The following is an 11,097-nucleotide window of genomic DNA, read 5'->3' on the forward strand; positions in this document are numbered from 1 at the left end:
GTTTGTCATTTTTCCAGCATTTCCAAGAAAATGGTCAACTGTCATTTTCTCTCATCCATAACCAGGATTTTGTTCCAACCAGACAGATCTGCAGATAAATCTGCGTGTGTATGGCTACCTTTTCACTTATGATTTGGGCACTTTTTACCTGATCCCGGCGCATCGGGCCAAGAAATCGGATAAAAAGTGTCCAAATCGTATGTGTCTAACCTCCCATTCCGAAATGCGGTCCCGTATACATTGGATCAGAGCCTGATATCACAAGGGCTGCATGTAGGATGTTGGATCCTGAAGCCCTGGCTGGGATCGCATATGATAAATGGTATCATAACGGAGCCCATACAATGTATCATAAGCAATCCTGCCGAGTGGCGGCTCCCAACGAGCAGTAAGCGGGGCATCGCATGCGAGGGAGGCAAGGCTGGTATTACACTATCCTGCGAATTGAGCCTCCCACATAACACACTTCCCTTTGTGTGCACAAAATCCTTCTCATTCAATTTACTAAAAATAAAAAATAAACGCTGCTACTTAAAGCCGAATTGAAAACAATAAAACACTCTAATACCCTATATAAAAATAAAATCCCACCAATTAAAATGATTTGAGATTTACTTTGCAATTAACAGATAATTGTATTAATGCCTTCGGCTAGTGATGTAAGGCAGAAATATGGTAGCATGCACTGAATAACCCCTAACTAATTGTTAATATAAGAAAATATCACATTCACATTTTCAGGTTTATGCCACTTAATTACGGAACAACATAACAGTAATGTCAGCACCGGCGGCTGTGCGCCCGAACGGAGCATCACTTCAATCGCATCTAATAGCGACTGGTGCGCAAACACTTGAGTCCCCCCCATAGGATGAGGAGCAGCGTTAACCTTTTATTCTATAGGATGGAACGAAACCTGTTTCATTTTCAACAAAACTTAATACTAACTAATGACAGTTCTGCTCTCACGTCTTCTAATGCAAATCGAATCAAAGCAGAGATCTGATTGGGGAATCCTTTCATGACCTTTGGACCCCAATTTTGTTTCAACTCCCCCTTAACAAACCTCAGTATTGTTGTCTCGGTCTTATAAGGAATAAAAAAGAAAATGTTCTATATATAAATAAAAAAAAAAACATTTTAATACATAAGTTAGCATTCAAATGACATTTATTCACAAATTACTGGTCTCGAAATGAACATAATAAAAATATATATATATTAAGAGAGAAAGCTGTTGAAATAAATAGAAACATGTAGACAAGTACTAAATATATATATATAATAAATTATCCGGTTGCATCCGGCTGATATTACATAAGGCTTTTCCGCGGATAAATAAATAACACTAGGCAAATAGTGAGGATCTTCCATCGTCGTCGATCAATCGTCAGTTCCTCTGGTTAGGCTCCAGCAAGCGAAGCTCAAACAAATCTTGTTTAACTTGCTTTGTCCTTGTTAGGGAGCGCGTCCGGTTCCCCTGAGCCACCACCTGCCGGCTTCTTCCATTTGGTCCATAATTAATGGGTGCTGGAAGAGAACATGGCGAGATAATGAATATATATAATGTGGTTAAATCAGCAGAGTTGTACAGTGCAGGGTTTAATTCTGTATAGACCCACATTGTGCTTCCTGCATGTGTCAGGCTCATGTATCAGCCTGGGATTATAGCATTCATTTACTGTTCCTGTCTATGCAATAATTCATTCCCAGCTTTTGGATTTGGCCTGAAAAGCCGGCGGTTGGGATCCCGGCGTTCAAAATCCTGACGCCTGAATCCCGAACGCCGAAATCCCGACAAGGGGGGGACGTGGATCGCCCGCCCTTGCGGGCTCGCTGCGCTCGCCACGAAGCAGGCCCGGTGCCTCGCTACGCTCCGCACGCTAATTTATTCTCCCTCCGAGGGTGTCGGGGACACCCACGGGGGGAGAAAGTGTCGGGATTTCGGCGTTCGGGATTCCAGCGTCGGGATTCTGAACGCCGGTATCCCGACCGCCGGGATTTAAACTGCATCCCCCAGCTTTTGTGCGAGAACAGGCGAGCAGGAGCTAGTATACATAAGGACTCCATACATGGGATTACTACAAATCATTTTAGCAAATCACATACAATAGAATTATTATTATTTTCATATAAATACACAAAACAAGACAGCAATTCTGCTCCACTGAAAATCCCCGGTGATCTAAGCCACCGGTTCTCCATAGGCGACATCCGCATGGTAGGGACAGCCACATGGCAGCGATATCCGCATGGCAGCGATATCCACATGGCAGCGACATCTGTGTGGCAGAGACACCCGCATGGCAGCAATATCTGCAAGGCAGTGGCAGCCCCGTGGCGGTTACACCGACGAAGGACAGTTTCCCTTCTCAATAGCTAAATTGCATTTCATTCCGCGTTTACGACGAAGCAGCGCAGGTCGTGACCTGTCACATTGTCACTTTATATGTTTCTATATAAAACTGGGAGGAAACCCTTAATAGGGATAATAAATGGGAATTAAGAGGCTCTTTACCACAAGAACCCCTGGGGTGGGCAGCTACATATTACAATACATGGAATCTGAGGGACGGGTAAATTTGTGGAACTACAAATGCCAGCATGCTATACGATGCCAGGTGTCAGTCGCATGATATAGGAGGTCTATGTCCCCCTAGCTGTTGTGAAACTACAAGTCCCAGCATGCTCTGACAAGCATTAGAACAGTCATCTGTGCCCGGCTGTTGAGTGTGAGGGTCACCTGTGCTCACCTGTGCTGTGGCTTCTGCTGGGGTCACACACATGGGGCCACCCTTCGCTCACTGTTCTGGCGAGACCTGAAGTGCTGGATGGCCGTCCTGTTCTGGAAGTCTATGAGGGCCATGGTGATGGCTGCATTCCAACAGCTATCGTCGGGGCAGCGGAAATCTATCTCCTTGTTGTCCGTGGTGACAATGGTGAAGTAGATGTATTTCCCCGTCCTCTCCACACAGTCCAACTTCTTGATGGACTGGAACTTCAGCTCCTTGCGCTTGGTCTTCTTCTGGCCATCAGCAAACATGTTGAGACTGTCCTTGGTCAGGACACAGAGCTTCTTCCTCCAGAACTGTAGAAGGTTGTCACTCCTCTTCTCCAGCTCACCTTCCATGATCACATCTGAGACCTGCATCTTCATTCTCTGCTGGTGGGCCACAGATCCTGGCTGCTGGACCACGGCTGGTGGGACCTGGGCCACTGGGGAATGGGTGCTGTGCCTGCTTCTGGACCACTGGTGGTGGAAGTTGGACCACTAGAGATAGTTCTGGTTGGGCAGGTACTGAGTGCTGTGCCTGGGGCTTCTGGTGGGCCACTGGAGCTTAGTGGCTGCTGGTGGACCACTGGTGGTTGGAGCTGGGCCGCTGGAGATTGTCCTGGGAGCTGAGGAGCTTGGTTCTGTGCTGCTCCTTAGGTGTGTGACTGTGAATGAGAAGAATGGGGAGATATGTTAGAATTTATGTCACTGCTCACCACTCCCTCTCACCCCTCCAGTGACGGGCACTGGAATGCAGATCCGCCCAGTGCTTAGTCACTGGTCTGTTCCAGTGTCTGGTATTGAACTCAGGCGCACCCTCAGGCTGCTGCTAACCACAAGCTGCTGCTTCATTCATAAGAACTGCTCTCAGCAGCCATGCACAGTCCTCCTCTCCCAAAGCCCGTAGAGCTAGCATGCGGCTTTCCAGCTGCTGTGGAACTACAAGGTGCAGACTGGCCGGGCAAGATGGGACTTGTAGTTCTACAACAGCTGTGCATGGCTTGCCAAGGGCTGGGACTACATCTGCTGCAGTTGTTTGGCTGTGATAGGTTGGCAGGGCATGTCTGGACTAGTCCCACATTACCCGGAGGGCCAATAGGGTATGCTGAGACTTGTGGTTCTACAACTGCTAAAGAGAGAAAGGTTGCCGCGGAAATGCTTAGGGAAATAGGAGATCGTATAAATATCAGCTCTATTAAGAGGTTCTGCAGCAGCCACCTTCTGCCCTACGCCGGGCCACAATGATGCATTGCAGTTTATTATAATTGTTCTGATTAGCACTGTTCCTAGATGTGCGTTATCTATATTTTTCTGTGTGGTACTACAAGTCTCAGCATGGTAGCACCTTCTATTATGTATAGAATTAGGGGGTGCAGTCCCCCCCTCCCCCCCCCATGCTTCCTGTCTGCCGCTGCGCCATTGCCAGGTTCTCAGCAGGTTCCTCCGGATTTTCTTTAACAACGGAAGCTTTGCTGAATGCGGGTCACATGACGGCTCACACAGAGTGAATGGGGAGAGTGTCCCTGTTGCTGTTAGTGATTCTAGTTGTGCTGGTGTCTATTTAAACAGCCTTATAACACATTCCCGATGACATACCTCTACTTCAATTACCATACGTTTGATAATTAAGTCGGGTTCATTGAGTCGACATGCAGACGGTGGGTGTGGGAAAAGGTTGACATAAAAATCGTCGACATAGGAAGCGGTCGACGTAAGTTTTTTTGGGGTGCCAATTTGTTATCTATGGACCCCCAATTAGTGCTCCGCTACTGCTGCTGCGCTCCCTATTGTAGTCCATGTAGTCCATGTGAAGTATGGCAGTGACAGCGAGGAAAGATGGCGTTACATGTGGAGCAGATGCGCTAAGCCTCAGAGAGAGAGAGCTAAAGTGGAGAGAAATACAGTAATGTGCTATCAGCTCCTAACTGTCATGTTACAGGAGGGGTTTGAATAAATGACAGGAGCTGGTTCGCTGCTACTTTATCTCCACATTATCTCTCTCTTTGTGTGGATGGAGATGACAGTGTAGAAATGTCAAAAGGGGCTCGGGCATGCGCTACTTGTGTTGCTTTAAGCAGGACTGCACCAACATTGCCCAGTGTGCGCCTCACCCAAACAGAGGTCTTATAAAAGAAATGTGATATCAGATATGAATGGAGAAAAGAGACAGTCCATGTATGGTGGACAGCAACACTGCTGTGCCCTACCTTGTAACCTCTACCACTGTGCACTGTAATTACCTCGACCGCTGTGCCCTACAATGTTACCCCTGCTGCTGTGCCCTGTAATGTTACCCCTGCCACTGTGCCCTGTAATGTTACCCCTACTGCTGTGCCCTGTAATGTTACCCCTACCACTGTGCCCTATAATGTTACCCCTGCCGCTGTGCCCTGTAATGTTACTCCCACCACTGTGCCCTGTAATGTTACCCCTATCACTGTTCCCTGTAATGTTACCCCTGCTGCTGTGCCCTATAATGTTACTCCCACCACTGTGCCCTGTAATGTTACCCTTGCCGCTGTGTCCTGTAATGTTATTACCACCACTGTGCCCTGTAATGTTACCCTTGCCGCTGTGCCCTGTAATGTTACTTCCACCACTGTGCCCTGTAATGTTACCCCTGACGCTGTGCCCTGTAATGTTACCCTTGCCGCTGTGCCCTGTAATGTTACTCCCACCACTGTGCCCTGTAATGTTACCCCTGCCGCTGTGCCCTATAATGTTACCCCTGCCGCTGTGCCCTGTAATGTTACCCCTGACGCTGTGCCCTGTAATGTTACCCTTGCCGCTGTGCCCTGTAATGTTACTCCCACCACTGTGCCCTGTAATGTTACCCCTGACGCTGTGCCCTGTAATGTTACCCTTGCCGCTGTGCCCTGTAATGTTACTCCCACCACTGTGCCCTGTAATGTTACCCTTGCCGCTGTGCCTGGCCCCTGTAATGTTACCCCTACCACTGTGCCCTGGAATGTTACCGCTGCCTCTGTGCCCTGTAATGTTACCCCTGCCTCTGTGCCCTGTAATGTTACCCCTACTGCTGTGCTCTGTAATTTTACCCCTATCACTGTGCCCTGTAATGTTACACCTATCCCTGTGCCCTGTAATGTTACCCCTGCCACTGTCTGTGCCCTGTAATGTTACCCCTACCGCTGGTACTCCTACCACTGTGCCCTGCAATGTTACCCCTACTGCTGTGCTCTGTAATGTTACCCCGATCACTGTGCCCTGTAATGTTACTCCCGCACTGTGCCCTGTAAGGTTACCCCTGCCGCTGTGCCCTGTAATGTTACCCCTACTGCTGTGCTCTTTAATGTTACCCCTGCCGCTGTGCCTGTAATGTTACCCCTACTGCTGTGCTCTGTAATGTTACCCCTATCACTGTGCCCTGTAATGTTACCCCTGCTGCTGTGCCTTGTAATGTTACCCCTACCGCTGATACCCCTACCATTGTTCCCTGCAATGTTACCCCTAATGCTGTGCTCTGTAATGTTACCCCGATCACTGTGCCCTGTAAGGTTACCCCTGCCGCTGTGCCCTGTAATGTTACCCCTACTGCTGTGCTCTTTAATGTTACCCCTATCACTGTGCCCTGTAATGTTACCCCTGCCACTATGCCCTGTAATGTTACTCCCACCACTGTGCCCTGTAATGTTACCCCTGCCGCTGTGCCCTGTAATGTTACTCCCCCTCTGTGCCCTGTAATGTTACCCCTTCCACTGTGCCCTGTAATGTTACCCCTGCCGCTGTGCCCTGTAATGTTACTCCCCCTCTGTGCCCTGTAATGTTACCCCTACCACTGTGCCCTGTAATGTTACCCCAACCACTGTGCCCTGTAATGTTACTCCCACCACTGTGCCCTGTAATGTTACCCCTGCCGTTGTTCCCTGCAATGTTACCCCTGCCGCTGTGCCCTGTAATGTTACCTCTGCCGCTGTACCCTGTAATGTTACCCCTGCTGCTGTGCCCTGTAATGTTACCCCTGCCGCTGTGCCCTGTAATGTTACCTCTGCCGCTGTACCCTGTAATGTTACCCCTGCCGCTGTGCCCTGTAATGTTACTCCCCCTCTGTGCCCTGTAATGTTACCCCTACCACTGTGCCCTGTAATGTTACCCCAACCACTGTGCCCTGTAATGTTACTCCCACCACTGTGCCCTGTAATGTTACCCCTGCCGCTGTTCCCTGCAATGTTACCCCTACTGCTGTGCTCTGTAATGTTACCCCTGCCGCTGTGCCCTGTAATGTTACCCCTGCCGCTGTGCCCTGTAATGTTACCTCTGCTGCTGTACCCTGTAATGTTACCCCTATCACTGTGCCCTGTAATGTTACCCCTACCGCTGTGCCCTGTAATATTACCCCTGCTGCTGTGCCCTGTAATGTTACCCCTACCGCTGTGCCCTGTAATATTACCTCTGCCGCTAGGCCCTGTAATGTTACCCCTGCCAATGTGCCCTGTAACGTTACCCCTGCCCTGTAATGTTACCCATGCCGCTGTGTCCTCCTGTGATTTATGGACCGTTGCTGCATGGGCCCAGTAACCTGACCCCTAGTTACCTGGAATTTGCAGGACAGGTTATATCCATTGCTCACAGTTTGAGTACCACTTACTGTATCTCATGTGAGTCCTTTCATCTTCTTGTCTGTTTGTATCTATGAAGTTTTACCTAGGGTTATGTGTCGGTTCTGGCTGAGTTATTGTGTTATAATAGTGTCAGGTGCCCCTCTAGTGCACAACGCACAATGCCATATATGTATGTGTGACATGCACACGTACTACAGACACCGACTAGTGCAGTGGTAGCAGACAGCAAAGTGCTTGCATCATGGGATGCTCCCCAGAACAGCTGCCAACACAATCAGACCTGAGGGTGGTTGCACAGGCACAGCAGCGCCCATCCACCAGTCCACAATCAGGGCACAGCTTGTCAATGCTCATGTATTGTTAGGGGTAACCCAGACGATGTCACAGGGGCATCTGGCATTTTTTAAAGGTCCAAATGGGTCAGATTTAACAATATTCTTGTTATCGCTCGTTACCAATGATAAACAGTGTTTTAACCAATCAGCTCCTGTCATGTGTTTGAAAAACGACAGTTGGTATCTGATTGACTGGAGCAGCATTCGAATGATAACAAGAATATCATCGGTTGTTAAATCTTCCCCGATGTTCCACTGCAATTTATCGCTGTATTCCCGCTTTTGTCCAATCTTCCCGTTTATCGCATGCGCAGTCCCCTACAGTAATGGCCCCTGATTTATAAATGGGGCCATTTCGCGGTCCCCACACCAGAACATGGTGATACAGCGCTAGTGAAAAACCCAGGAACCGCGGGAGAAATCAGTAATATCTCAGAGCATAAAGTGAGGTTTTTACCTCCACCCGATAAATAAACGCTTCCCAATATTGTGGCAAATGATATGAAAATGTTCATACAGGACAATGTATTGCTTTTGGTAGCACGCAGAGAACATTTACTTCTACGGTACATGAATAAAGTGTGTATTATATTGTATTAGGAAGACACTCGGCACAGCTGGAAGCACACTGCAAGGCTGACGGGAAGCGCTACACAAATCCAAGGGGTTTCCCATCAGGGGGATAATAACATGACATCGGTGTGGGAGCCGCAGAATGTGCACAAGGCAGCTGCCTCCCACAGCCACTATAATTGGGGACCTGGGAGGCCGCATTTGTACAATGACACAAATACTTCAAATATTTCTAAGAAGGTAAGAAAAAAATGTGGCACATATTTGTGTGTGACTTTCTCTGTCAGTTGGTCACCCGTGGTGAGGAACGCTGTAGGTGTGCCTCGTCCTATCAGGAGCCTGCGCACAGGATTCTCCTCCTCTTCATTCGATGCTCCCAGTTACGGGGAGGGATAGCAGCAATAGTGTCCCCACCAATGTAGCATGGCTGGCATAGTGGTTGGCATTGCTGCCTGAGATCAGGAGCTTATTTTCTGACCGAGTCACCATCCGTGTGGAGTTTGTATGGTCTTCCCCTCCTATAACATTTATTTTGCGCTACCATCAGCGGCTTCCAGCATATAGCAGCACTGAGCATATGGCGATGGTGTCTACTGAGGTTGACAGCATGGTTGGTGTCGTGGTTGGCATTGCTGTCTAAGCCCTGAGATCTGGAGCTCTATTTCTGACCAGGTCACTGTCTGTGTGGAGTTTGTATGTTCTTATCTATTTTTCACTGTGGAATATGGGTCTGATTCATTCACCATCCAATGATTTCTCTCCCTTTGGCCGCATGTAAGGGGACGTGTTTGCATAAAGTACATCCCTTTGCATGTTACCGAGGGGATTCGGCGGTGGGGGGCAGAAATGAGACGGGCGGCACTTCGGGGGCGGCTCGCTAAGCAGCGAACAACCGCTATGTGTGAGTTATATAAATAACGATTAAGAGATAGTAAACTGGAGTAAAGATCCCCAAAATCATGGAACCATTCCATTAAGGAAAGAGTAAAAGGGTCTAGTTCCTAATAGTGACGTAAAAAGTTTGGCGTAAGCTACAATAACACAATATAACAAGCAGTTTACAGTATATACAATATAAATAGTGAGGCCACGATTCCGAGCAATGTTTGGCCAAATTCTTTCATCTTTCTATGAAATGTATTTATATTGGCTCAATGACATCATCATCTATGTCACTTTCCGAGTCTCTTATGTCACTTTCCGAGTCATGTCTGCGGCGTTTAGCAAACTGCTCCTAAATGTGCCCAGCCGGTTACACAATGGGGGCCTGTGACGCCCCTTCTATAGGGGATACTGGGCTCTGTACATGTAAGGACATGTCCCAGCGCTGGAATTTGTTTGACTTCTGTAAATAAATGTTACTCCCACGCTTTGCTCTGGTCCCAGATGAAATCTGATCTCTGCTGTAAACCTAAAAGACGCCCAGAAGATTTCATTCTCAATTTTCTGGGCGTTCACAGGAAAAAAGAGAGGAAAAAAAACCCATATCATTGAGTCCGGACCGGCTCGTCGCCTGCACCCTTTATCTCCCACACTGACGTTCAGACGGGGAATGCCGAAGAGGAACAAGTTAAAATAGATGACAATGTATAAAAATGACCTGAGAACAGGCGCCAGGTGATGGGAGACTGAAAATAAAATAATTATTGGTGATATTAATAATAATGCAGCATTATTATTTAAGACCCACTGGGACACTGGCCGCAGGGTCACCAGGCTCTGCGCATCGGTATTAAGGTGCCCACACACTAGAAAGATCTGTGATCATAAGATGCAGTAGCGCACGCAGGGGGGGTTTCTGAGTACCCAGAAACCCCCCCAGGAGTCTAGGGGCCCTAGCCTCAAAGCTGAGGGTCCCCTCTTTCCATCTGTACAAGAATTTTAAAAATCGGCCCTTGGGAACTGGAGATATCTGACTTCAAAGCAGTGGTCCCATCCAAGCCTGTTAATTGCTCTTCCCAGTCAGATATTTCAGGTTCTGTCCGACTTACAGTTTTTCTGAGGGCATATTCCTAAAGCTGGGACTCTCCCCCTTTGAGGAACACTCGTGGCTTTTCTCTACTTTTCCCAGAACCAGAGATATCAGCCTTCCAGCAGTTGGTTACTGCTCCAGCTCCACACACCTGGTATGTAGTTTTATATCCTCGTTGGCAGATTGCTCTGCCTGCTGAACTCTCATCCCCTAGTCCCCAATACCATATGGTAGGTGGGATTCTCCAGTTTTTAATTCCATTAAAATCTAAGAAATCTATTTCTGGAAACTGGAGATATCTGCAGTCAAGCAAGCTGTCCTCCCACCAGAAAATTATGAATAATAAGCCCACTCCACTATACACCCCTCCTCTGCATATTAAACATCCTCTACCACCCTGGAAGTTATGTATCAGGGCCCCCTTCATTCAGCCCAATGCCCCCTTCTCCCACCCCATCTCCCACCATCTGTGCAGTAAAGGGGTAATTAGTGGAAATTACGGATCCAGGCCCTACATGCTGAGCGGTTGATATAATACCCCCTACCACCCTGGGGACATCAAAGCTTCCCCCACCCCTACCGCTCGAGGATCGGTATGTGCCCCAATACATTGCTAGCCCAGGGGTCTACACTGCTGTTGACACCCCTGTATGTGTGTATATATATATATGTGTGTGTGTGTGTGTGTGTATTTATATATATATATATATATTATTATCATTATTTCAGGGTTGCCGACCCTCCCGGAATTCCCGGGAGTCTACCGAAAATCGGGTCCTCCTCCCGGCCCCCCGGAAGGGTGGGCAACCCTCCCGGAATCTGGTGGACCCCTCTGAGCCCCCCGAATCGCTGCATTTAAATGCC

The 11,097-nt window shown here is 48.2% G+C and overlaps 1 protein-coding gene across 1 annotated transcript; it reads right to left on the reverse strand.

Annotated features, from left to right (window-relative positions):
• Positions 1–1,152: 1,152 nt before the first annotated feature.
• Positions 1,153–3,461, reverse strand: PHLDA2 (pleckstrin homology like domain family A member 2). Its single transcript, XM_083165217.1, has 2 exons — positions 2,754–3,461; positions 1,153–1,530 (listed from the first exon to the last, which is right to left on the reverse strand). The coding sequence occupies exon 1, from the start codon at positions 3,155–3,157 to the stop codon at positions 2,777–2,779; it is 381 nt and encodes a 126-aa protein (XP_083021343.1). The 5' UTR covers positions 3,158–3,461; the 3' UTR covers positions 1,153–1,530; positions 2,754–2,776.
• Positions 3,462–11,097: the final 7,636 nt, after the last annotated feature.

Source organism: Crinia signifera, chromosome 11, assembly GCF_055691185.1.
Source record: "Crinia signifera chromosome 11, ASM5569118v1, whole genome shotgun sequence".
Lineage (NCBI taxonomy): Eukaryota > Metazoa > Chordata > Amphibia > Anura > Myobatrachidae > Crinia > Crinia signifera.